Source organism: Nannospalax galili, unplaced genomic scaffold (assembly GCF_000622305.1).
Source record: "Nannospalax galili isolate Female #2095 unplaced genomic scaffold, S.galili_v1.0 scaffold294, whole genome shotgun sequence".
In the NCBI taxonomy this organism is placed as follows: domain Eukaryota; kingdom Metazoa; phylum Chordata; class Mammalia; order Rodentia; family Spalacidae; genus Nannospalax; species Nannospalax galili.
Window position 1 is genome coordinate 1498821 of NW_008335053.1, and position 27748 is coordinate 1526568.

General features: G+C 41.0%; 1 protein-coding gene across 1 annotated transcript in view; it reads left to right on the forward strand.

Moving 5' to 3' along the window:
• The window catches only part of Cacna1e (calcium voltage-gated channel subunit alpha1 E), a 409810-nt gene that overhangs the window by 156328 nt on the left and 225734 nt on the right, over positions 1-27748 (forward strand). The window contains exons 5-7 of the mRNA XM_008829746.3: positions 18055-18158; positions 19823-19975; positions 21039-21220. Of these exons, the coding sequence (XP_008827968.1) occupies positions 18055-18158; positions 19823-19975; positions 21039-21220 (439 nt within the window). The remainder of the gene's footprint in view (positions 1-18054; positions 18159-19822; positions 19976-21038; positions 21221-27748) is intronic.

Consider the following 27748-nt stretch of genomic DNA (forward strand, 5'->3'; position numbering starts at 1 on the left):
CTCCCTCCTATTGAGTAGGCCCTAAGTCCTTTGAAGGAATTATTGGTTGTCCCCAAGATAAAGGTGCTACTGTTGTACCAGCCTGGTCATTGTGGTGGTTTGTTTTTAGGCTTTACGGTTGGGTAGGACTATTGATTGTTTTTCTCCTTTGGCAGCTCACATAGCATCTTCCAATACTATGAGAGGTAGTCCTCAGGGAGGAGGCTTCCAGGTCAGGTCCATCTCGATTCTTCCAATCCTCTGTTCAAAGTGTGTGAAGTCCAGCGATAGGGTCTTACCTTCAAGTTCTGTGAGGGAACTAGGGCCAATGTCAATGCCCTGTATTGTTTGGGAGCCTCTTGAACCCCCTGATCGACAACTTGAGAGGACTTGCTGTCTCATGCCCGGCACTGGATTTTATTAGTCCACAGCTCTTGGGGGGAGCATTATCACTCTGAGTGGCATAACTCCATGTAAACATAAAATACATCTGTTGTGGATCTTTTTTAAGGAAGCTTATAAAATAAGGTTTCTCCATGGCGTTTTCAAATAACCTTAGTATAATTTATCCTCCTTTTTCTTCCTCTGCTTTTATATTGCTCACCCTCTACTCCTCCCAAGGTAAGGGCCACCCTGCCATTTTCCCCTTTCTGCCATCCTTCCCAAAGGCAACTTTACAATATTTTTACTATGCCTGGATTTTGACTGAAACTCGTCACATGAGGTGAAATGGGGCATTTTCTACTTGTAGTGTTATGTCCGCTGGCACTAATGTCAGATTTTGGAGCATTTTGGATTTTAGAAATTTGGATTAGGGATGCTCTGCCTATGTTCCCCAATGTGATGTACATATTGGCTCTTGGGACCTGGAGGCCAGTGGTGGCTTTTAATGAGTTTTTTCAAGGAGTATGGAGGGCCAAAGTCAGAAAGCAGCAGGTTGAGGAGACAGAGGATGCAAGTATGCACCACATCCAGGAACTGTGAGACTGCATCACATTCTGCATCTCAGGGTTGCCTGGAACTCATCATGTATCCCAAGCTAGCCTCAAACTCATGGCAATCTTCTTGCTTCAGCCTCCCAAGTGCTATAGGTGTGAGTGATTGTGCCTGGGTAACATTGCCTTCTAAAAATATAATTACTATGATTATGGAAGAAACATATTCTTATGGAAAACCTGGAAAATACAAATGAGCATAAGGAAAATACTGTATTCCCCCTTATGCATTGAGAATATGTTTGAAGGTCCTAGTGGATACATGAAATTACCAAGCCTTGTATATCCTGGTTTTGTCCATGTGTACATATTGGTGATCAAGTTTAATTTACAAATGAGGCTAAGGAAGCTATGAACAGCAGTGGCCATAACTGTTTTAATTTGATTCTCTATTGCCATGTTAAACACCATGACAAAGGGCAATTTAGGGAGGAAAGGCTTTATTTGACTTCACAGCTTAAAGTTCAGTCCTTCATGGAGGGAAGCCAGGCCAGGAACTCAACTCAAGGCAGGAACCTGGAGGTAGAAGCTGAGGCAGAGACTGTGGAGGAATGTTCTTACTGGCTTGCTCCTCTGGCCTGTCCTTAGCCTGCTTTCTTATATAATTCAGGACAACCACCTGCCCAGGGGTGGCACCACTGCATTGAGCTGGGTTCTCTCACATTATTCAACAATCAAGAAAATACCTCACAGACGTGCCCACAGGCCAGTCTGATAGAGGAAATTCCTCAGTTGAGATTCCTTCTTCCCTTTGTGTCAAGTTGATGTCTGAAGTTACCCAACACAGTAATAGAGAGCAAAAGTCATGTGAATGTAATTTCCCTTTCTCTTAAAATATCTTGTTGTGTTTTTACTGTTTCACTTCCCTTCTCTTTTGCATATTAGAACTTCCAGAATCACTACCTTTGTAATATGGAACCATTATTAAGTAAAATAGATGTTATCTGAACATAAGCACCGCAGTACCACAACAGTCGATCCAGTGGTAGAGATGGTTGCCAAGGAATGATGGGCAGGGGTATATATAGGGTGGATGCACTGGACAAAAGGTTGTGTCATGCCCTGATTGGGAAAGAGTGAGATACCTGGAAATTTCATTATGCTGTTTAGAATGGCATGTAATTTAAAACATAACTTGTTTATTGCTATAATTTCCCATTTAATATTTTCAAAATCTGAGTAACCATGGAAAGTATAACCATGGAAAAGGAGAGAGTGCCAAAGAGCTACTTTGCACTACCTAAAGATATTAGTAATTCTTACATTCTTACTGTTGAGTACACTTCCTTCTGGTCTTTGGTCATTTATTTGTTTCACACTATAGAATTTATATTGTAGGTAAGATATTTTCCCCTTTAAGTTATGCTGAGTTCCTCCCTCAAGACTTTATATAGGGCCAGGCATGGCAGTGCATACCTTTAATCTTAGCTGAGGCAGAGACAGGCAGATCTCTGTGAGATTGAGCCCAGCCTGGTCTACATAGTGAGTTCCAGGCCAGCTGGAGCTACAGGGAAACCCTGTCTCAAAAACAAAACAAAACAAAGCAACAAAAAAACCAAACAGACAAATGAAATAGACTTTATATAACTTTTTCTCAATTATAAATTTTTCTATAGAGATAACATTTGAGTTTTATTTTTTAAAAATAAAAAGGTAATTTGCTATCTCAGAATAGTGAATAGTTGTATTTCTTTTTTACTGATACTTTTATCATTGTCCAAATTTTCAGCTGCAGGTTTATATTTTTGCCTTAAAGATAATTTACAAAGAAGTCATATTTTAAAGTTTTTGTAAATATTTGTGTTGTCTATATTAAATTTGCTGTTTTTACAGAATACCACAAAGTAAATGCTATCAATAATAGAAACTTAATACAAAAAAGTAACATTTTAAAGGCTATATAATAGTCTACTTAGTGGGAAACTTTTAAGGCAGCTCCCTTAAAAATTCAACATAGAATTATCATTAGATCCAGCAATGCCACTTCTGAGCATATACCAAAAGGAATTGAAAACAAGATTTGCATAGATTTGGCATGTTCATAGTAACGCATTATGCCCATTGATGAATTAATGAATAAACAAAATGTGGTATGTACACACAGTGGAATATTATTCAGGCTTATATTATTCAGGCTTATAAAGGACGGCAATTCTGACACATGCTATAACACAGATAAACCTTGAAACATCATGCTGAGTGAAATAAAGAACACAAAAAGGACAAACACTGCAATTTCACTTACATTAGGTTCTTAAAGCAATTAAATTCAGATATAGAAAATTGAAAGTGGTTGCTAGGGGCTGGCAGGAGAAGAGAGTGAGTGTTTAGTGGGACAGAGCTTCGGCTTGGGAAGATAAAAAAGTCCTGCAGAGGGATGGTGATTATGGTTATATAATGATGTGGATGTAGTTGATGCTGGAGAACCACCTTAAAGTAACCCAAATGGTAAATTCAACATAGTATATATTTTACCACAATTAACAGCAAACCTAATGACTATGAATTTTTTGAAGCCAGGTTTCTGAGGTACAATTTGCATACAGTAAACTGTCATTTTCAGAAACACAGCTCTGTGTATTTTGACAGCTACATGTGGTTGACTACTAGCATATTCAAGACAGAATATTTCTGTCACCCCTAGTTTCCTTAGCCCCCCCTTTTTTTCCTTAAGCCCATTTTTGTTCATCTCCAGTCCCTGAGCAGCCACTGATCTGTGTTCCTCGTAAACTTGTCCTTCCATATAAATGAAATCAGAAGATAGCCTTCTGACTGTGGCATAATGTTTTTGAGATACATCCCTGGTTGTTGCATACATCAATAGTTTATTCCTTTTTATTGTGCCTGATGTTCAGTTGTATGGATGTGTCTCAATTGGTTGATTCACCAGTTGAGGGACGTTTAGATTGTTTTCAGTCTGGGCAATTATGGATAGACCAATGATAAATAACCATCCACCGCTGAGTGCAATGGTAAGTGTATGTGTAATTCCACAAAGAAGAGCCGGGCTATTTTGCCAAATGGCTGTGCTGTTCTGCATTTCCAGCAGTGATACATGATTTCCAGTTGTTCCACATTGTTCCCAGTATTTAGCATTCTCAGGCTTTTTATTGTTTGAGAGGCTTTTGTTTCAGCCTTCTAACAGGCGTACTGTAATGACTATTTGGGTTGAACTTATGTTTCCCTAACGATTTGTAATGCATCTTTCATGTGCCTCTTTGTCCTTGTCTTTCTTTATCGAAGTGACTCTACTTTGGGCCAATTTTAATTAGATTATCTTTTTGAGTGGTAGATGATTTTTAGGTCTTTCACAATGATTTGTTTATATTTGTTTATATTGTATATGGAATAGATCTACACAACCTATAAAGACATTTTACTTAAAATCTTGCCCTTATTGTGGAATGTGTATTTAAAATAATCTGAAACTATTGGGACAAAGAGTGTGGACATATTCAACATCCTTATCTGTTTATTGTCCAACAGTTTAAAAGGTGGCTGCATTAATTTAAAAAGTGTAAAGGGCCGGGTGTAATGGCACATGCCTTTAATCCTAGCACTTGGGAGGCAGAGGCAGGTGGATCTCTGTGAGTTCGAGGCCAGCCTGGTTTACATAGTGAGTTCCAGGACAGCTGGGGCTACAAGGAGACCCTGTCTCAAAAAAGACAAAAAAAAAGTGTAATCATTAAACAGTCTATATTCTTCTTTTGTGAACTGTCTATACTTTGCCTTTTTTGATGTAAGATTGATACAGAAACTTGCCTTGACTCCCTCTACAGGGTTACCTACAGAGTATGTGAAGCTTAGTTCCAGGGTTGGTCAGTTACACTATTTTCATAAAATATTAACTTGGGCTCAGCCTGGTTTCTTTCATGCACAGAGGCCACAGCTAATTTGCATATCTGGCAAGGTAAAAATAACTTCAGAGTGGAAAGGAGAGATCTTTGTCACTAGCTTGAACTTGGATACAGGTGCCAAGACTTCTATGCAGAGCAGCAATTTCTTTGTCCAGACTCCATTGTTAATTAACATGCCGTATTGTTACAGTCCTCACTGAGAAAATGGCCAGGCCACTTAGATGTGAGTGTAACCTGTGGATCTTTCTAAGTGCTCAGCACTTCATTTATTCCCAATGACAGTACAATTAAAACCACTCAGTTTGTGCTTACATATCACTATCAAATAGATTTGGGTAACAAACAGTTCCTGCACAGAGACACAGTTCTCTTTAATTATTAAAATTGCTGGTATTTTTATTATATTCCAAATAGGTGGTATGGGATATAATGTGACTCAGAAGTACTTGAATGAATTTTGGTTTAATGACTCTAAAAAGTGAAAAGCAGTTTGTTTTCTCTGACAAATAGCTCTAGTTCATTTGGGGTTTTACAGACAGTTGATATTTTAAAAAACTTTATAGCTGCTTCTTCATCAAACTTGTAATTATAGATTTAGCTCCTCTGCAAATATGGGAAATTTTATCTAGTTTTTTTTTCCAAATACGTGTCATACTAGAAAAAAATGGCATATGCCTGTCACTCAGATCAATCTCTTAGGCATTGTAGGTAGAACTTGGAAAGTGGAACAATGGACAAATACATTTTCCCTAAAATATGGATCCATGATTTGTCAGTAAGAGCAGTTGATTTGAGAAGATTTTATAAGCTCAAACAGATTCTTTAATTCAAATATTTCCAGATGGGGGAACCAAACCAGTGCTGACCTATACTTCAAGGGTGTTTAATGTTTTGAGAAAAGGGCTCTGACATTCCCAAGGATCATGAATAAGGATAATTTTTGAATCTCTTAGATGTTGAAGAAAGAGTACTATTTATCTTAGGAATCTAGTCACTTGCCACAATGGTATCAAGACAAAAGCTTAGACATTCTCTGATTGGATTATTAACTCTGTGCCAGTGTTTGGTTCTAAGTTTTCCTTTCTTTACCTTGTATGTCTCTTGGCTCTTGTAGGTCTGACTAAGCCAGTTATTTCGACTCTGACTTTGGTTTATTCTCCAGATGGAACTAGAATAGATGAGCATTTATTGTGATGTTATTGTGATGGGAATCTTCCTTGGACTGATTTTAACAGGAAGGAGATGGCTCACAGCAGACGAGGAAATAGACCCAAGGAACCTCAAGTGCAGCTCAGCTCCTGAAAAAATCCTTCCTGCTTTCCTTCTCATCTCTTGGGGGTCAGCTGTATTCTTGCCTCTCACTGCAGCCAACTTTGCTCTGTTAAGGAGAAGATGGCAGACTATAGCACCGAGGCTTTTGTTTATAGCTTTACCTGCTTAGAAGTGATGACCAAGCTTTATTGGTCATATCCAAATACCTTAGGGAATAGAGTTCTTATCCCTCAATCTACTGTGGCCAGCAATACCATATGAGAATGTAGCAATCTGAGGAAGACCTATGAAGGAATTTTGGTGGAAGAGGAGGCTATAGCAATGCCCCAGCAGGTGGCTGTGCTCATGGGCAACATTGGACTGCATAGCTAGTCCCTGGAGTCTGACTCTGGAGTTCACTAGTACATTCTAGCAAAGTCATATTGGGAGCTTGGCTGCCACATGGTTCTCTTCCTTGGCTGGGTTCTGCTCTGTGATTTGTAGCCAAGTCACAAGTGCTTAGTCCAGGTCTGGAGGGGGACCTAGTGAGAGAAAGTATGTGGGTGGAGGATCAACAGAACTCCCCCACCACCACTAGGAAAACAACCCGAAGAACATACATTCATGCTAGCGAGTTCTTATAATGTAGGATTTCCCTTTGCAGCAATTCTCCTTCTTTGTCAACTCTCTGAAGCACAGTTCTGGTAAATTTCATATGATACTGTAATCGCAGTACACCATAAGACTCTGCAGAGAGGCTGCTCTGTGGCCATCCTAGTGAGCATTCATCACATATATGTACCTCTGGGATATATTTCTAGCTATTAGCCATTATCCTTTGTAGCCACCAAAAATGCTCCAAATTTAGAATCCAAATTTCTGGGTTTGAGTCTCAGTTTGATCATTTACTATTGCAATGTTCTTGGTCAAGGCAGTTTCTCTGAGCCTTGGTCCGAAACTCATAAAATGGGGAGGGTGGCACCTGTATGGGTGAGGTCTGTGTGGACTGTGAAGCAATGACATTGTTTTTGTTTTGTCATCCTTTCCTGGCCCTCTAATGATGATTATAGAGTTTCTCCCCTTCTTTTGACATTTTCTTTTTCTTGGTCTGTGTGGATAATCAGGGACTTTTTTTTATAACATAGAAAGAACCCAGGACCATTGGTAGGACCTTGACTCCTATTTCTGTTATGCTAAGTTAAATATATAAAACCATCTTTTGTGCTTTTGAGTATTTATCATCTAGCACTGGGAAATTCTTCTTTGGAGGCATATTGGGGTCCAGTCTGTTGAACCTTTCAAGAGGTATTTGATCACAATAGTGGGGCATTGCCATCGAGGCTGATGGTCATTCAGAGTTAAGACTTATAGAGGGGCATGTGTTTTCTCCCTGTGTGGTCATGTGTAGAAAAAAGGTGCTATTGCTTTTAGCTAGCTATAAGGCTTTTCTTGAGAAAAAATGTTCGAGGTGTTATTAGAGGTCTTCCTATAACAGTAGTTCTCCGCCAGGGGTGATTTTGTTTCCCAGTAGATATTTGACAATGCCTGGAGACATTTTTGTCGTAGCTTGTGGAAGGTAGATCTCACTGCTGGTATCTAGTGGTTAGAGGCCAGAGATGCTACTAAATGTCCTACTGTGCAAAAGTCAGCTGTCTACAGCCAAGAATGATCTGCCTCAAAATGTCAGTACAACCTCTTCTCCTCATGATGTGATTTGATTGTTGAGTTTTCTGTTGGCAGGCAAGGAAAGTGATGCATTTTTGTCATGAACCTTCTTTTCCATGAAAAGGTACATTTTACCATGACCTACTCTTCCCTTTGAAATTTAACTTAGGAACCTTGTTTTCAATTCCAGAAGTGGTGGCCTTAGTTGTGTTAGAGACAGATGCACTTGTTTCCTCCTGCAAACGGTACAGGTCTTTCTTATTGGAAAGGGCAAGTTGACCGTACCCACCCTTCCCATCTTCCCAAGAAATGTTAGGGCTCCTTGGCTGTTACTTATTGTCTGTGGAACAGACAATGAAAAGAACAAAATGAAAGTTTATGTTCCAATTTGACTAGAAATTAGCTCAGACCCATGAAAGCTGAGTGATGCATATTACTGTGTAACAAGCAACAAACCAAAACACAAATAAAAACAAAACCCAAACAGTCAAAAGCAAATCAGAAGTAGATACCTTGTTATGGTGGTTCAGAAGTGTGTGTGTGTCTGTCTGTCTGTTTGCCTGCCTGCCTGCCTGTCTCTCTCTTCATGTGTCTCTGTCTCTTTGTATCTGTTTCTCTCTGTTTCTGTCTCTGTCTCTCTATCTCTGTCTCTCTATTTGTCTCTCTCTCTTTCTCTTTCTCTCTCTGTATCTATCTGTGTTGTCTTTCAAGTGTCCATTCTACTTCCAGTACCCAAAAAAGGAAGAGGTTTCCTCCTAGAATGCACTCCATCCACACTTCTTGGAGCACAGCACTAAAGCCCTTCAAGCCAAGCTGTTTCATGACTTTGGGAAAACACCAAGAAGGTGCTTGGGTCTGCTAAATTAGCCACTCACACTGGTTTATCGTGACCGTTTCAGAACAGTCTCCTTAAGAGAGAATGTGTGTGTGTTGTCTGTTTGGAGTTACTGTGGGTCAGCTTTGTTAAAGGATCATGAAATGAACTTGGTTTGCAATCAGAGTTAAACATAAGAAAGACTGACTTGTAGAAAAATGGATGTGAGTCTATTGTATATAGAATGAATATTAATATATGATATATGTGTATATATAAATATATTTGTCCTGCTTCTGCTGTCAAATATGTTTCTTGCTTAGCTGTGGTCAAAAAGGTTTGAGAACCACCGCTGTCTGTGCTTTTACTTTGTTCTACAACAAAGGCCAACTGAAGTCCTGAACTGTGTTTTTCCCTTGTAAACTCAGTGGCCTGAGTTCTATCATCTGGCTGTTATTAACCCAGCCACTATTCATGACAATAGATGAATTGTCAAGATTCATCTAGATTTATCCTCAGGGAGTCTGGAGCCCACATTGCGGTATGCGTGACAGCAGAATAGCTCTCCTACCAGGGAAATATTAATTCAGGTATAGAGACCAGGTCCAAGGTCTACACTTGACTACAGCAACTGGGTCTAGGGTTTGAGGAAAGGTGAGACACCTTCATGCAGGAAAATACTTTTGAGCACACAGTAACATTGTGGTTAGCTGATATTCCACTCCCACATTTCAGCCTCTAAGCAAAGCTCTATAACACTGCCAGGCTTGGTCCAAACCCTTAACACATCCTCTAAGATCTTTCTTATTGGCATTTTCTAGTCCTTCAGACTCTCCACTCTTTACTCTCCTTGCCTCAGTAGGTTCCAGGCACATCACTCTGGTTTTAAAGCTTTAAACGTGCTAAGCCGTCTTCCATCGGGCCTTCTGTGCATGCATCTTTTTGCATTAGTGGAGTTCATCCCTCCTTCCTTCCCCTGGCCTACTCATGCTTTACCTTTGAGCCTCCCTCCCCCCCTCCCTCCCCCCTTCCATCCTTCCTTCCTTCCTTTTCAGACTTTTCACTTACTATAACTATCTCATTCATTAACATTCATTAAGTTTCTTTCTTTCTTTGGTCTTTCTGAGACAGGGTTGCCCTGTAGCACAGCTGGCCTGGAACTAGCTATAAAGACCAGGCTGGCCTTGAACTTGAAGAGATCTGCTTGCCTGTGCCTCCTAAGTTCTGGGATTAAAGGTATGAGGTACCACACCTGACTCATTCATGAAGTTTCAGGAAGACAGCCACCACCTCCATCTTGGCCTGTCATAAAGACAGGGCATGTACTCAGCAGGTCTCAGTGAGTGCAGCATGGGTCCTGGGCTCTGGGATGCACAGTGAGTCAGGAGGAGGGGAGGAGGCTGCTTTCTGGAGCTGGGAATTGGGCTGTCAGGTATCAGACATCAGTCACTTCCCTATCCTCATTGTCTTCCCTCTAGTGTATTTTGGTCAAGTTGATTTTTTTTCTTTTGTCTCTATGTAAATTAATAAACAAGGACTTTTTTCTCTTTCTTCTTTTTAAATAAGATGAAGTAAATTCTCTAGAAACTGATTCCCAAATCAAATCAAACTTTTCATAATTTATTTAAAGGAAATGTAGAACAAAATAGTACATGTAACTCAATAAATTTTTGATGGATCATAATGATTTACATGTGTGGTTACCAAAGTGGCCTTAGTTTGGATCTCTGATTACATAGGTGCCACCAGCCCAAGAATAGATCCTTTGTGTACAAGGCTAGCCAGTCTACTCTAGTGAGACCATGTTAGTGCCCATAGTGCCCATGATCTTTGAGTCAGGGTATTTCATGGGCCCTACTGTTACTTATTGCTAGAGAAAGGGGCCACAGTGGATGCAGAAGGGAAGGCAGCTCCTGCCGTCAAGGAGCTGGCTCTGATTTGAGTTACAAGGACACAACTAATTCTCATTAACTACTAGGCTTCATTTCTTAAGATATATGAACCATACATAGGTAGACCTTTAGTGTAGTAACCAGACTGGCATTTAAGATATGTGAACTATGGTGGGTATTCAATACTGAGAAGCTCTCAGAATACTGAGTGTTCAAGGCACAGCTATGAGCCACAGGAGCTGGTACCAGCTGAGTAAGCTGTGATTCAAGGTTTCTGAGCCAGGAGAGGCCCAAGAAGTCTCTATACATGGTCACTTCATTTTATAGATGAGAAAATTGCATATCTCTCCTCTCTCTCTCTCTCTCTCTCTCTCTCTCTTTATAGATGAGAAAATTGCATATCTCTCTCCTCTCTCTCTCTCTCTCTATCTATCTCTCTCTCTCTCTTTCTCTTTGCCTTTTTCTTCTTTATCTGCAAAACCAATTTATCAACTGCTTGCTTCATAGGCTGTAGTAGGCACTGAGTTTTAAAACTTTTATTTATTTGGCTTTGATCTCCTTGGGCGTCGTCTTTGTGTGTTCTTGGCGGCCATCTTGCTCACTTTGGAAATCAGTGATGGACAACTCTTGGGAGAGGTCAGGTTGGGTTGTTACTTGGGAGGAAATTCATTTCTTCACTTCCCCATCCTCTAAAACTGCATCCCTCCTGTTCTTTGGAACCTTCTTCTATCTTCAAGTTAGCAGCATGGCTAGCATCTTGCTCCTGTCCTCCCATTGTCCTCTTGTTCCTTGAAAAATCTTCCCCTTAGAAGGACACTTGCATTTAAAGATCATGTGTATAATCTAGAACAATCTCTCCATCCCAAGATCCTTAACCATAAGTGAAGCTGTCTTTGCCATAGCAGATGACATTCATAGGTTCCTTAGATTAGGACCTGGTCATTCCTACCACACCAAGATTTCTGATTTCCTGGTTTCCTGGCCTAGTCTTCTGATAGCCCTTTAATTCTGTGACCTCCTGACATGTTCTCAATATGTGTGATACCTTTTTAGTGGAGAGAGGGTAGTCTCAAGTGTTTTAGCTTTAAGACTGCTAGCATTTACTTATATTGCTTATGACCAGAAATCAATACTAGTACTATGTAAAGAAATTTATAAGAATTAGTTTTTAATCCTTAATCAATTCTCCTAACAAGATGTTATCAGCATTTCACAGATAAGAACAAGTATAGCTCAGAGTGGCAATTATGTAAACCTGAGGGCTGGTGATGGAATTGCAGTTGAAGCTAGCCAGGATCACTGGCAAGCATGTGTCTCGCCCTTTCTCAGAATCTTAGTTGAAGTACCTCTAGATTATTGACTTTTCACAAGGTAGAGGTGGCATGTTGTCTGGGATCTGAGGTCTGAATCCTTTTCTTTACATAGGAGAGACAAGATCAAGGAAAGACATTCCAAGCAGGAGAAAGGCTGTAGAGCAAGAGGTGAACCCAGTGTTAATCAGTCTTTTCTCACAGATTTTAATGAACAACATGCATTTCAAAAGCTAATGCAGCTCTTTCTTGGTGTTTATATGGGCAGAAGCAAAAGGGTATTCTGGAGCTTAGGTGACAAACCTATGCCTAATGTTAAAGGACCCCTGCCACCTGTCTCTTCTCAGAAGTGACCTTGCAGATTTGCTAAGGGCTAGGGTAAGAGAGGCACTCTTATTCGGTCATTTCTGGCCACCACTTGTGTTACTCAGCTTTTTGTTACAGTAATAAAATATTTGACATAGTCATTTTAAGAAAGGAAGAGTTTGTTTTGGTACTTGGTTTTAGAGCTTTTAGTCCATGGTCAATTGGCCTCATTAATTTGGGCCTTGAGTGAGACTGTACATTGTGTGTGTGTGTGTGTGTGTGTGTGTGTGAGTGTGAGTGTTGGAACAGGATGAGATACTCACTTCATGCAAAATGAGAGGTGGAAAAGAAACTCAGGTTCCACAATGTCCTTTGAACACATACCCTCAATGACCATAGATCTGACAGTGGTCCTGCCTTCCAGTATTACTATGGATTAAAGGCCAAGCTTCTTAACACTTGGGTCTTGACGGAATTCCTGATCCAAACTACAGTACTGCCTAGACTTAGCAAAAAAGAAAAAAAAAAGTAGGATACTCATATTTGCTCATTTTCTCATTGCTATGGATCAAATATGTGACAAGAAATAACCTAAGGGAAGGTTTATTTTGGCTTATAGTTTAAGAAGGAATGTGAGACAGATAATCATGTTATATCTATAGTTAGGAAGCAGAGAGTAGGCAGAAAGTAGGGTCTGGCTATGAAACTCAAAACTAGCTTCTAGTGACCCACTTCCTCCAGTGATGCTCCACCTCCTAAGGGCTCTATAGACTTCCAAACAGTGCCATTGCTGGGGACTGAGTATTCAAACACACAAATCTGTGGGAGGCATTTCACATTCAAGCCACAACACTCTAAGTTTGAACATCGGATTTTAGATAGTGACTGTCATATGCAGTATACAAACACTGATCTAAAATGATTTAGTTGTTCAGTTGCACTAGAAACTATTTCAGTTATTTAACTGAAAGTCAAATTTAACTGGGCAACCTATGTTTTATCTGCAATTCTAAACATAAGCCCAATGCTTCAGGGTATTCTCAGGTATGGAAGTGAGCAGTGGGATGTGCCTATGAAAAGGGACTATTGACCTGGATTGACAAGGAAGCTAAGAAAGTACCCCAAGGTCAGAAGGAACGCCATACTTACTGATCCATGGGTGACTGCATTAGATGATTCAGTTCTAATTGTTCACAGCATCGATTGCATCTCCACTTCCTCTGTGCTGTTATAGTGGCAATGACTGGAAAGACTTGTGTCATGTCATTAAGGTAAGATCAGCCTCCACGCACTTTGTTCTTGGCTGGTAGCTGACAATTGAAAGCAGAAGTAAGGGAAGAGGGGCTGACCCATAACAGCCAACAGGAAGCAATCACTGGACTAGGGACCATGTGCCACATGCCGTGTAAGCTGATCATCTGCCCTCTGCTATGTGGGAGTTGTGGGAATTAAGTACATCCCTGTATAGAGCTTTCTATCAGCTCTGTGCTTATGAGGATAAAAGAAATAGAAAATATAGTTTCTACTCCTGAAACATATATACACAAGGCTCCTTGGACAGCAGAGAGCTTAGGTTTTTAACTCAGAATTGGAGTTAGCTTTGGTGGCCTTACTCTGATTTTATGGCACACATGTCTATCCGTGGATGTGTATGTAAATATTACAATAGCTATCACCTGCCATTAAAACAATCTTATAGTCATTGTGAAAGGTGCATGGAGGACTCTGATGGCCCTGAGAGGCACTAGTGGCAAGTCACTTGGTGGTCTGTGGCCCCTAGAATGAAAGGAATCAAATTCATTAACCTGTTTAGGGATGGAACGCTGTGACACTGGTAGTTTTGGAAGCACGGCAGAATAGTGGAGTTGAGCTGTTCTGGGGAGATATCACACAGCATCACACAAAGGGGGAAGAAGACTGGCTTTAACATCCTAAGGGAACTGACATTCTTTTATTCATTTAACTTTTCATAAGTCTTGTTTCCTCCTGGAAATGAAATGTAGACAACAGTCTCAAGTGATTTTTAATGATTTAATGAGATATCATTTGGTTATTTATTTTATTTTGCTCATTTTCTTTGGAGGGGGGTTATTTGGATTACAGTTCCAAGGCATAGTCCATCATTGAGGGAAACCAAGGCAGGAACTCAAGGCAGGAATCTGGAGGGAAGCGCTGAAGCAGAGACTGTGGAGCAGAGACCATGGAGGATGCTACTTACTGGCTGGTTCCCAGGGCCTATGCTCAGCCTGCTTTCTTATACAACTTCAACTGGTTCATTTCATGCCTGGTGGGCACACCTGTTGCAGGGCCTGGAACAATAATGGGGTTAAATGGTGCTTTCCATTGTTACCATGTGATGGATAGGGAAGGCACCCAAGGAGAAGAGTCTCTTCAACTGCACATCTCCAAATTCTGTGATACTGCAGAGTAGAGTAGAGTAGAGTTTGTCACATTGAGGGGTTACTAGATAGCTTCAGTTGTCAACTTGACACACCAGGAAAGAGGGAACAAGTGGGAGTTGAGAGCAGTCGGTGGCTGATATGTGTGCTTTAAAGGCCTATTGACAATCTTTCTGCACTGGGGAAGAAAAGAAAATTCTAAAGAACAAGAGAGCTGGAGGACATGGGCTGTGACTCTGGCTACAGTTGGGTTGGTGGTAGGGAGATTTGGAAGCAGGTGGGTTTGGCTAAGAGCTGCACTGCCGCTGCGTGATGGGAATGTAGACTCTTCTCATGGATGACTATATGAGCACTTGCAATAAATAACAGTTTTTTTTCTCTACTTCAAGTCAGCTTTACTTTGTTCCCTTTTCCTTGGGAGCTTCCCTATATATTTTCCTGACATTTCCTTATCCACTAACTTATTTCTTATTCCTTTCTTGTCTGATCTTCATGATTTTTGGCTTTTCATTCTCCTGCAGGCTTGGTCCCTTCTTACTACTACATTTTCCTTTGGATGTTTGAGTCTTCTTTACCTTTTAATGTTGCCTTTCTGCCTCTACCTCCATGTTCTGAAACATACATGCCAAACTCAGGACTGGAGAGGAAAATTTCACTTCCAGCAGCTCTTTGTATGATGTAAAAGAATATCTCATGAGTATCTTGGTATCCTTGGAAACAGAATTCACTCTAGTTTCTGAGCAGAGCAGATTCTTCACTGTGTTTATAAGACATAATGAAAGGGGAGTCTCGCACCTGGGCAGCAGAGGCGGCCCTGGCTGCGGCCCCGCTTTTGTTCCAGGAGGAAACAGGACCACAGCCCATTCTCCCTGTTCTTTACCACTGTCCCTACCCTTGAAGGTTCTCTTTATCTTCCTCCTCTTTCTTTTCCTTTTGGATTTTGGTTTGGTTTGGTTGTTGTTGTTGTTGTTGTTGTTGTTTTTGGTCTATTTCCGTTCTAATTTTTTTAGTTCTATTTTCCAAGTTTCTCTTTGTTCTTTTTCCTCTATAGAAATTATACCACCCCCTTCCAAATGCCTTTCTTTGATTTTGGAAACTAGAATCATGGGTAATGTCAGTGATTTGGACAGAATTCAGATGATGGTATGAAATTTGGGATCAGGCAGGATGGAGAAGACTTTGTATAGTTAAGAAGATTAAAACTTGCCTAGTTTCTGAATTTCTTTATGACAGTATGATTTCATTCTATTTATTGTTTTGGGGTTGTATAAACATAGAATTATAGTATCTTTTCCCCTCCGTGTGTGTGGGAGGCGGGGGCATGTGCATGCATTTACTTGTGTGGGTGCAGGTGTATGCTTGAATGGTACTTCTGTGTGGTCAGAGGATGATGTCAGGTGTTGACCTTCTTGTTTGAGACAGGCTAGCTGCTCCAAGAATTTTCAGGGATTCACCTATGTTCTGCCTCCTATCTCACCACCACACCTGTTTTTTTTTAATGTGGATTCTGGAAATCTTAACTCAGGTCCTCACATTTGAAAGTCGAGCTTTTTTTTCAACTGAGCCATCTCACCCAGCCCAAATTATAAAATCTTGAAGTTGAAAGAAACCACCAGCAGGCATTCATACAACTGTACTAGCGTGGGCATCTTCTTTATGTCTTCATGGTAGCTGTGCAGCCAGTGCTTGACTACTGCCAATGTTGGGAGCCTGTGGGATTGGTGGCCAGTGTTGTGTGTTCACAGCCGTCATTGCAATTATGTTGTCCTGATCTGCAGTGTCGGTACCTGTTGATTTTTCATCTGCTTCCTAGAACCAGGAGGCATTAACCTTTCACGAAGTTCTCTTTAGAATAGTGAAGACATGTTAAGTGTCTATGACACTGCAGCTATCATAATGATCTGTACTTGAAATCATTCAGAAAGGCTCCACCAAGAATAAATGGGGGACGGGGAGCATTGTCTGCTCTTGCAGAGGTTTGGTTCCCAGCACCCACATGGCAACTAACAATCACCATAACTCCAGTTCTGGGGAATTCAACACCCTCTTCTGGCTTCTGTGGATATTGCATGCATGGGTACCCCTACATAGATGTAGGAGAAACACTCAAACATGTAAAATAAAAATAAATAAAAAAGAGTCAGGCATGGAGGCACACACCTTTAATCCCAGCACTTAGAAGGCAAAGGCAGGTGGACCTACTCTACATAGTTCCAGGACAGCTGGTGCTATAGAGAGACACTGTGTCAAAAAAAAAAGAAATAAACAAGAAAAAATAGATAAATCAAATAAACTATTCTTGCTACTATGCAGTTTTCTAAATGACTAATTTGCCAGTGCTTCTGGATAGCAGTGATAGTTGTAGAGAGGTTATAAGGGATAAAAGGTGCTATCTCACAGAACAAAGAATAAGCCAGCAAAATTTAAGTTATTATTATTGATCTTTGTGTCAGAAACAATATCAATTATGTACTTTGTAGTTTCCAGAACATGTTTATTTTGTTTTCTAGACAGAGTCTGTAGCCTAGTCTGGCCTTGAACTTGAAGTACTCCCACCTCAGCTTTCCAAATGTTGTGATTACAGGTGTGCATTACCATGACCGACCCAGAACACTTTTAGTATTCAATACAATCTAATTTTATTTCTGTAAATTCTACTCCTCTATTTTATAGATGAGAAAAATAAGGTTTCTAGAGGTTGAATGACTTGTATCAAGTGGGCTGTTCTAAAGTGAATGGACCAAGACATAAATCTAGTTCATCTAATTCTTAGTCCTCATGAATGCATGTGTATTCTTGTCTATTCAAAGTACTTGAATTGTTGTGGGGGTATTATGCAATATATTGTCTCATTAGGACAAGGTACTTGGTGCACACAGTGCAATAGAATTCTTGTGAAGTGTGTGTGCGTGTGTGTGTGTGTGTGTGTGTGTGTGTGTGTGTGTTTCTGGGTATGGCTGTGTAACATGGGGAAATGAAAGTAAAGAGTCCCAGCCTAGGTCAAAAATTCATTTGGTGCAATTATAAAAAGTGTTAATAATATACAGTGACCACTGACACATCTCCCAGTTGTGAATATCAGTTTATTTATTTATTATTTGTTTGTTTGTTTGATAAGAATTCTGAGTGTCAAGGTAGAGAAGAATGAGTTACTTCTCTACTGCAGTTAAGCCAGAGGAATTCCCTAAAGAGAACAGAACAGGGAAATCTTGGAGAACTTTGAAATAAAAAATTTAAGGACTTGGTAGCATCAAAAGAAGAGAGGGAGTTTGCAAGAGACAGAGAGGAGAGTGAGAGACCAGGTTGGTTACAGATGCTGGGGACCATGTGTTCTGCTCATTATTTTGAGACTAGGATTCTATTATGATGGTAACTTTTATTTCTTTGCACAGTAAAACCCAGATGGCTATATTTAATTCCACTCGACACCACTGGTGATTCACCCAGGCTCAGGTGCGCCCACATACAGCTGGCACTACCTTTGTTTGCTTTCCAGGCTAAGCCTGTTAAAGCCCAGTCTCCCCATGGAACAGGAGGGGACCATCAGACTGTGGTAACCTTGACTTTTCTTCATCTTCATCCACAGCATCCTGGCCACTGCGGGAACCCACTTCAATACCCATGTGGACTTGCGGACACTCCGGGCTGTGCGTGTCCTGAGGCCCTTAAAGCTTGTGTCAGGAATACCTAGTGAGCACCCACTTTCTTCTTTCTGTTTGGCTAGTATCTTCACTGACAAGTCCTCAATTGGACCCTGGGTCTAAGACAATGTCTACGACAAGAAATACTACTTCTTGGAAGGAAGCCCCTATGGTATTTCATAGTGGACATGCAACAACTGAGCATAACATTACACTATTATTTATTTTGATTTATTTAGTTAGTTTTGATTTTTGGAGATAGGGTCTCTCACTATGTAGACCCGACTGGCCTGGAACTTGCTATGTAGACCAGGCTAGCTGTGATCTACCCCTGTCTCCTGAGTGCTGGGATTAAAGGCATAAGCCACTACACCCAGTAAAAATTATATTTTTAAATTGAACTTGTTCTCATACTTAGAGAAGTTTTCTTTTCATAAAATAGGAAAGGAAAACCATGAAAAAGGAAACAAACACCACTCTTTATTCTGAAATATATTTTGTTAATACATATATTTTTCATTCTTTTCCCTTATGTATTTTAATACAATTTTAATAATTATATGTGTGTAGATTATATGTTGAAATAGCATTTCATTTTCCTGACTTTAAAAATTCTTTTTTGTGAGGCTGGAGAGATTGCTCAGTGGTTAAGAACACTGGCTGCTCTTGCAGAGGACCTGGGTTGAGTTCCTAGCATCAACATGGCACCTAACAACCATCCCTAACTCCAGTTCCAGGGAACTCCATGCCCTCTTCTTGCCTCCATCAGCACTGTATGACACAGGTACACATACATACAGTCAGGCAAAACACTCATATATATATATATACCTTAAAAAATATGTCATGATATATTTAGGTATTTTTTTATGTGGTTGAACAGCAAAACCAAAAACAGGTTATTCCCTTTTTTCAACCATGAAGAGTGCTATAGCAAACATCTTTTTGCTTAAATCTTTACTCAAATCTCTGGTCATTGTCTTCAGCCAGAATCCTAGAAGTATGGTCCATGGGTCAAAGGACTATGCATTTTCTGAGCACTATTGTATCAGTTGTGTTCCTGCCACAGTGGGTAGAGAACTGGATCTGAGAGAGAATGATCTTTTTTGAGAGAGGGGAGATCAACTTTGTCCCCACTTTTGTAGGATCTGTAGCCCTGGCAGGGATAGGCCTAATTTCTTTTAAGTAAGGATTATGGTCTAATGAATTTAATCTTTAAGAGGAACCCAGAAGATTGGGGCTGGAGAGATGGCTCAGCAGTTAAGCAGTTAAGCAGGTTCAAATCCCAGCACCGACATGGCTGCTAACAACTGCCTGTAACTCCAGTTCCAGGGGATCCAACATCCTCTTCTGTCCTCTGCTGGCATTGCATGACACAGGTGCACTTATCTACATGCAGGCAATACACACATACACATAAAAATAATAAATAAAGTATTAAAAAAAAAAGGTGAACCCAGAAGATAAAATGGAGGAAACAGGAGAAGGGTTATAGGCAGGCAGCCAATCAGGGAATGGTGAGGAGGGAGGAAGCAGGAACCGAGGCAGAGGTGATTAGCAGCCTTTGGCTTGACTTGTCCTAGTGTCTATCATCTCTGGATTGGTGGTTCTTTTCTATGGAAGACCTGCCCTCCTACTAGGAGAGGGTAAACAGACCCACCCAGTCAGGTAGAGCTGTATAGGGCTCCAAGTCATTCCCTTCTCTCCCTCTAGGCTTGCAGATCGTGTTGAAGTCCATCATGAAGGCCATGGTGCCTCTTCTGCAGATTGGCCTTCTGCTTTTCTTTGCCATCCTCATGTTTGCCATCATTGGCTTAGAGTTCTACAGTGGGAAGTTACATCGAGCATGCTTCATGAACAATTCAGGTAAGGTCGTTATTTTCTGTCTTCTATTTTTCCACTTCTCCTCTCTGATCAGGAGGGTAATTCCAGGGCCTTGGGACTTTGCTGAAAAAGTATATTTTATCCTAACTCTAGAATTTGAATCAGAAACTTCCTAGTTAGTAACCTTTCAGGCATAAAACCAGCTTAAAATCCACTTGACACTCCTATTGTAAAGCAATAGCCTCTTTGCTTATAGTTGGAAGGTTTCAAATAGGCGGTCTCAGTTCCTCCATCCATGGTAGAGGTCTATCAGAAAATATGTCAGAAACCATCTATCTGAATAAATACTCGACATAACAGCATCTTTGGTTGCTAGGCCGGTGGGACCCAGGAGACCAAAATTATATGTGGGTCCTGGTGGATCTGTGGCATTCTTTCCCATGTTCCATCTCACATTCTTCCTCGCTGTTTCTGAACTTGGCTTGACAAGTGTGCTTGAGAGATTGTGGGGTACACCAATTCCAAGTTCACATATCTTTGTCCTTATCGAGCTGAGTAGCACATTCTAGGAAGAAAGGCATGGGGCAGGGGGGTACATGAGGAACAGGTTAAAGAATCCCAGATAAGCACCATGTGTCCATGAAAAGAATCTTCAAATGATTTTTATTTCTCATTTTTACCTTCAGTTCAAATTTAAGAATGTATGCCAGAAAAACAAAGAGCTAATAAAATAATGCAGCGATACTTTATGACTGTGCACAGGATACCCAGGAAAACTTGGGGTTCATCCTGGTATCTGAGGTTGGAAAATCAGTAACATTATGCCTTTACCCCACTGTCTTCTGTGTGACAGTAGCCCTGTGAATTCTTCTGGCTGTGCAGGCCAAGGTGGAGTTTGGGACTTGAAGGTATTGGAGAGACTGTTTATAGAAGTGGTTTGTTGCACATGGGTGTGAAGTGAGGGGTACAGAGAAGCCAGAGAGTAAAGGGCTAGAGGTAAGATGGGCAACTTCTGTCTATGACAGGAGACTTGCTTGCTTGTGGCTTCCTGGGTTCATGCTAAGCACCATGTGGTTTATTCTCCTCTCATCAAATATGTCTGCAGGCATCCTAGAAGGATTTGATCCTCCGCACCCATGTGGTGTGCAGGGCTGCCCAGCTGGTTACGAATGTAAAGACTGGATCGGTCCCAATGATGGAATCACCCAGTTTGATAACATCCTTTTTGCTGTGCTGACTGTCTTCCAATGCATCACCATGGAAGGGTGGACCACTGTGCTGTACAATGTGAGTAGAGCTCGTGGGACAGGGAGGAGTGGGCAGAAGCTGGAGCGAAGCTTCTGGGGCTGTTTGGCTTGGTTCATTTGGGGACAGTAAAGGCTGGGAATAAGTTGAGTTTGTGTATACTCAACTTTGAGAACTTAGCAGAACCTAGCACATCATATCTTGTCTTTGGCCTTTTGCTCAGCAGAAGTACATAAACTTCTTGCTGTAGTTAGTATACTGCATTGTCTTACATAGGCAAACAAGAAAGTTAATCAGATCATCTTACTGTGGAGAGTTTGGGACCAACATGGTGGTAGGGTAGAATGAGGTATACTAATAGGTACAAGGCTCTCAGTTACTGTCCCCAAATGGCTCACCAGCAGGTTAGAAAGCTGCTACAGTGCTTTCACCCCAGCTGTCCATTAGAGTCAGCTGGGAGCTTTAAAAATTATACTGCCTGGGCTCCACTCCAGGCCAATTAAGTAGGCATATCTAGGTGTAAAGGCCTACCATTGACATTTTTTTAAAGCATCCTAGCTGATTTTAATATGCAGCAACTGTCAAGAACTGCTGCATTGCATGCCCAGAGAAAGCATGTTTAATTATGAGACTTCTTGGTGATGCTCACTGAAACTTCATGTTCCAGGGTGCCTTCTTTAGGGATTCTGATTTTGTGTAGCTCTGTATGGTTGGTGAGCTGTGCTTTTTTATAGCGTCATTAGTGAGTCACATGGTCAGACATGTTTGGAAGGTTCTGAGTTGTTATGCAAGGCAACACTGTCCAGCTACCTGTCAGGGGATGTTGGGGATTCCTGTAGCAAGACAGGAAGTTATATAAAGTGACCATGAAGTCTCTTATGCTTTCCAGAATCCAATTTTAATGTCACTCAAAGCATGGTACAGAGTCCAAGCTCAATAATGAGGGCTGGGGAGAGGTGTATTGTTTGATGCACATTGATGTAAGTGGGCAGAATGTGCAGAGCAATTTGTGAAGGTGCTTATGAGGGTGGTACCCTTTGTGCCTTCAGCCAGTACCCAGCAAGGCAGATGCCTTTGGAATGATTATCCTCCATATGTACACTCCTGTAGCCTGCTTTTATCTCAAGGTGCCTCCTGTTTCTTCCAGTTCTTCTTCTGATCTTTTTAATTGGATCCCACATGTACAAAACTTATTAGGTGGGGCACAGTGTGACTTACATAGAAAGCAACCTTTGGGAGGATAAAGGAAAGGAAATGTTGTGTCTTAGGAGAGACTCAACCAAATACGATGCTCAAAAAACGAGGCTTGTGTAAAGCCTGTGCCTGCGGGTGCTTAGGATATGACCAATAATTGTATTCAGCCCATTTCGTCCATAGGTTCAATATCTATGGTTGTAACCAACCAAGGATGGAAAATATTAGAAAAAAAAGTGTTAGGTTGTTACCAGTAAGTAATTTGGTTAAGATGGCAATACCCATGCTAAACATCTATAGAATATTTTTTTCTTGTCATCATTTCCTAAACTTTATGGTATAACAAAATTTTCCGTAGCACTTACATTGTATTGAACATTCTAAGTAATAGATGAGTAAAAGCAATGGGAAGTTAGATCCAGGTATATACAAATACTGTGCCGTATAAAGGACTTGAACAACTTTAGATTTTGGTATCTGGGGCGGGGTGGTTCTGGCATCTGTCCTCTGTAGATGCTAAGAGATGTTCAAACTAATTTGGACCCATTCCCATGCAGGATGAGCAAAGTAGAACTGAGAAGCTTAGCAGGGAAGGTTACAGGCTGTTAAGCTAAACCTCCAAAGGGCAGGATAGAAGTCTCAAGAACTAGATAATGCTCAACAAGCCCTGGGGTTAGCTGTGAGCCAGAAACCCCTGGAGGACACTCTGGGATTCTCATCAGCTGTGGGGGCAGCAGGAAGGAGGAAAGCGAGGCAAGGTTGATTGGTATACACCTCACATTTGACATGTGCAGGTCTTCTTAGGCTGTGTTACTCAGATTAGCCAGGAGTCACAAGAAGTTATAGCATTGGCCCTTCAAGTGGCTGGTGTCACTTGTGGGGCTTTGAAAGTGATGAACTTCAATTATATGTGTAGACTCACCTAAGTGATGTGATAAATGCATGAAAAGCCTAAAAGGAGAAGTGTTACATTTAAAGATATAGGTGTGATATGTTCTACTGCCCAAGGATCAGGTGGTACTGAAACATGCAGGAGTGAAACCCAAAGAATCCTCATCATTCTTTTATTAATTCACTCACTCATTCATTCATTCAATCATGCATGCATTCTACTTCTGACATTTATTATCTGAACAAATATTCTGTGTCAGACACTGTGCTAAAACACTAGGAAGATGGGGGAGGGAAAATGACATGATCTATGCTGTCAATGGCACTCTCATCAAATTCCCATCCCTCCAGTTATCTGTCAGCTGTAGCAATAGAGGTTCCACAAAGCAACAGTGATCTTATTCTCCTCTAGTTTTACTCCATGAAGGAAACAGGGAGGAAAGAGGTCAGTTGCAAATCCTCTGAAACCTTTCATTGCATTGGCTCCCAGGGCCACAGATTCATACCCTCTCTAAGGTCCAGCCTGTTAGTCATTGAACTGAAGCCTCCTGCTACTTTGATGGTTGGATTCATAAATAGGGGAACTGGTTGAGCAGTAGGAATGGTTCCCAAATAATATCTAGTCACTCATTGGAAGAATGAACTCATGTGTTCTCTGAAAGGACATTGCTTTCCCAAACTGTAGGGCTAGGAGCAGGGCATGGATCCAGGCATCACTGGCAGAAGAGTCATTGGGTGGATAGCTGTACCTTGATTCAGGGGAAGACAAATGAAAACGGCATCCAGCGTTCAGTGAATTGAGCAAAGACTAAATCTGGTTTTTCTAAGAAGAAGGTGTCACCAAAAACTGGGCTTCAGTTGGGCAGGGACCTGGGGCAAGAAGCAAGATCCAAAGGCTGCATAGAGCAGTGGGCATACCTGCAGACGTAGGTCTCCTGTCACTGCAGGGGCAGTGGCAAGGAGACAGATTCTTCTGACCATTGGACATAGAGCTAACTATGATTAAATCACATTGTATAGGCTTTTTATTAGTTGGAATTTCACTCTTCCTCTTGGAAAGAAATGGGGATTGTGGAGGGGGAGGAAAACAGTGGTTGAAATGGTATAGACAAATGCACTAGCCATTCTTTTCAGTGTGCTTCTGCCCACTGGTGGTCCCACTGTCAGGACTGAAGATTTTCAGATTCTGGTAGTACAAATCAATAATCCTTGAGAAATTTTTTTCCATATTATTTTAACTTAAACTTTGAAATGACACAATTTATATGTCCATATAAGCTATTTACACACCATGGATTTAACTATGAACAGTTTCTCCATGTAACATTATAAATATAGGTATACATATATCAATATTTTATATAGAAAAATCACTACCAGCAGCAAAATCAAAAAATAACGATTTCCCTTCCTACCACCACTCCTCATTCTGGGATGGTCCAACTCACCACTCTGTCCCAGTCCACTGTCCCTTCTATTCATTGATGGTGACAAGTGTGTAAGACTAACATTATTTACAGATTTACATACCACAAAAAAGGGCTCTCAGGCATGAGGGCTCAGTTTAACCGTTTCATATATAATGATGGCCTAGTTTCCTTTCTTTTGCTATAATAAACATGATGACCAAAAGCGGCTTAGGGAAAGGAAAGATTTATTGGCTTCCACTTCCAGGCCACAGTCCATTGTTGAGGGAAGTCAGGGAAAGAACTGAAGTAGGAACGTGAATCAGAAACCATGGAGGAATGCTGCTTGCTGGCTTGTTCTCAGACCAATGCTTGGCTGACTTTGTTGTACAGCCCAGGACCACCCACACAAGGAATGATGCTGCCCACCGTCAATTAATAAAACAATACAGATGTGATCTGGGAAATCCCTCAATTGAGATCCCTTCTCTGGTGACTCTCGGCTGTGTCAAGTTGACAATTAAAGCTAACTGGAACAAACGCAAGAGGTTTTCATCCCTTTTCTTCTGCAGACTCTTCCTAAATGTCTCTGGTGACCTGTGTCATTCAGTTCAGCTGCTGATCAATTTTGGCTTCATTTATGTGTGGCTTTTCTCATTACCATGCTATATTGTAAGGGGTCTGGGCCCTGTTGTCAGGTACTTGGAGATCCTAGGTTTAGTTTAGTCTCTACCCAAATTTCAACTCTGCTCGGTCAAATTCCAACTGTATTCTTGGCTTCCCTCCCTGCTGTGGTGAAAAGAATACAAAACAGTGCTGGCTGCTTCTACCTGTTTGGACTGCTTCTCCCAAAGGCCTTTTCAACTCTCCCCTGCACTTACTAATTTAATTGATTTTATTTCTCCTAAACCTGATAGCTACTCCTTTTCTAGAACAACTTGTTCTCTCTCTGATCAGTGCTGTTCAGTCAGCAAATGTTGCTTTGGCTTGGGTATTAACTCTTAATCCTCTTCACCAAGGCTGGATGTGGCCGAAAGAATTGACTTTTTTCCCGATTCTGATCTGAGTCTCCTTCCTCTTTGTCATCCTCATTTTATGCTGTCTGCTGATTCTGTCAGCTGTTTTCCTGTATTTGGACCAAAATTCTAATTGACAAGATTCTTATCTCTGTCTTCAGCACTCAGATCTCTGCTATTAACGTCTAGTGTTTTTTCTTAAGTATGTTTGCAGCTGGACTTATTTTTCTTTTCACTTGGTGTTGATACAGATATGGGTGCTGAAATTCCTGGAGCTGTGCTGTTTCTCCAGTTTTATAATAGGCCTGCATCTGTTGTGACTACATAGGATGCTCTGAGTCATTGTGGTAGCAGAGGTCTTTTTAAGACTTCATAAGCTTCTGGTGAAAGAGGTGACTTATTGTCTAGACACTCCCTGAGAGTCTTCTTCACTCCTCTGAAGTCCTTTTCCCATGGCTCTTCTTTATGCCGCCTTCTTCCAGCTGTGCATAGTTAATATTTGTTGAATTTGTTAACATTTATTCACTATCTGTCTCATTGAGATTTTGTTTAGGTGTGTGATGTACAATCGTGTTAAAAGAACCATGCCATATCCCAGGACTGATGAAAAACTGTCATTCTTTTATTGAAGTACTTCTGTTGAGGTTTCCACACAGGCTCTGAGGTCTGGGGGAGTAGGGAACACGTCTAACTTTTGTTTAAGTCAGTCTCAATCATCTCCTCCACATGTCCTGGTAATAGCAGAATATACTTCAAGTTCATTTGACAAATGAATGACAGGAGCCTTTGGTCTTCTCATGGAGTTAATATGATGAGGTACCCAGCTGACCTACAACCAGGCTAGGATCGGGTATATAGTTGCTAACAATTGTGGACACTTGTATCACTCATGCTCTAGAATAGACTATTTTTCTCCACATTCTCCATCTGCCATCTGGACCTCTCTGTCCTATGTATGAGCTTGTCCTATAGATGACATTTGAAATCTGATACTTGTGTCTGTCACCTGTGACTTATCTGATTCATAGAAGGATCCTGTAAACAAGTCTGTCCTCCTTCCCATGAAGGCTGCAAGGTGAGGCATGTTTAGTAGGGAATTATGATTACTTCCTTATTCCTTCTAAGTACCCAAAGCCACACTTTATTTTCCATGTTTTTCAAGAAAGGAAGAAGAAAAGTAAGAGAGAAATTGTTTCTAGAACTCAGAGTTTACTTTCATAAGTAATTATGGATTTATACATTAAATCATTCTTTAGTCATCAAATATTTATTAAGTGCCTATTGTGTGCCAGGACTGTGGTAGATACTAGGAATACAGTAGAGAAAACACAGGAAGGCCCTACCCACGTGGATTTTCCATTTTAGAGAAAATAAGTACAGAACAAATGATGGAAACATGGAGTATGTCAGGTAATGATAGATACTACAGAGAAAAATAAAGTGGAAGAAGGCTGTCATTGGCTTCACTTTTAAGTAGAGCTGTCAGTGGTATTATGTAGAGAAGATGGCATCTGAGTGAAGACTTGAAGCTGCTGATGGAGTGAACCAAGTGGTTATCTTGGCAAGGTTGTCCCACATACTTGAACAGCAGTGCAAAGATCTTGAGATGGGGATGTGCTAGGAACATTGCAGAACAGCACAGAGGCCAGTGTGCTAAAATACAGTGAGTGATAGATAAAGCCAGGGGAAGAGTCAGGAAGATGTGGAGCAGGCAACCAGATCACATGGACTTGGTGACCCTTAATAAAAGTTGTGTTTTTACCCTGATAGAGGTGGGAAGCACTGTTTGGAGGAGAGGAGTGGCGTGGCCTAAGTTCTGTTAGAAAAATCCAGTTGCCTTGCTAAAAACAGATTGTAAAGGAGAAAGGTTGGAAGTAGGAAAATAAGTTAGGAAGTCAGTGAAATGATCCAAGGCAGCATGATGGGGGCAGTGGCCAGGGAGGCAACTGTAGAAGAGGTGAAAAAGGTGGATGGTTCTGGGGGTGTGGCTAAGATTGAGCTCATGATATTCTCTGACGGCGTAGTGGTGAGAGTGAGAGGAAGCAGAAGACCGGATTGCCATT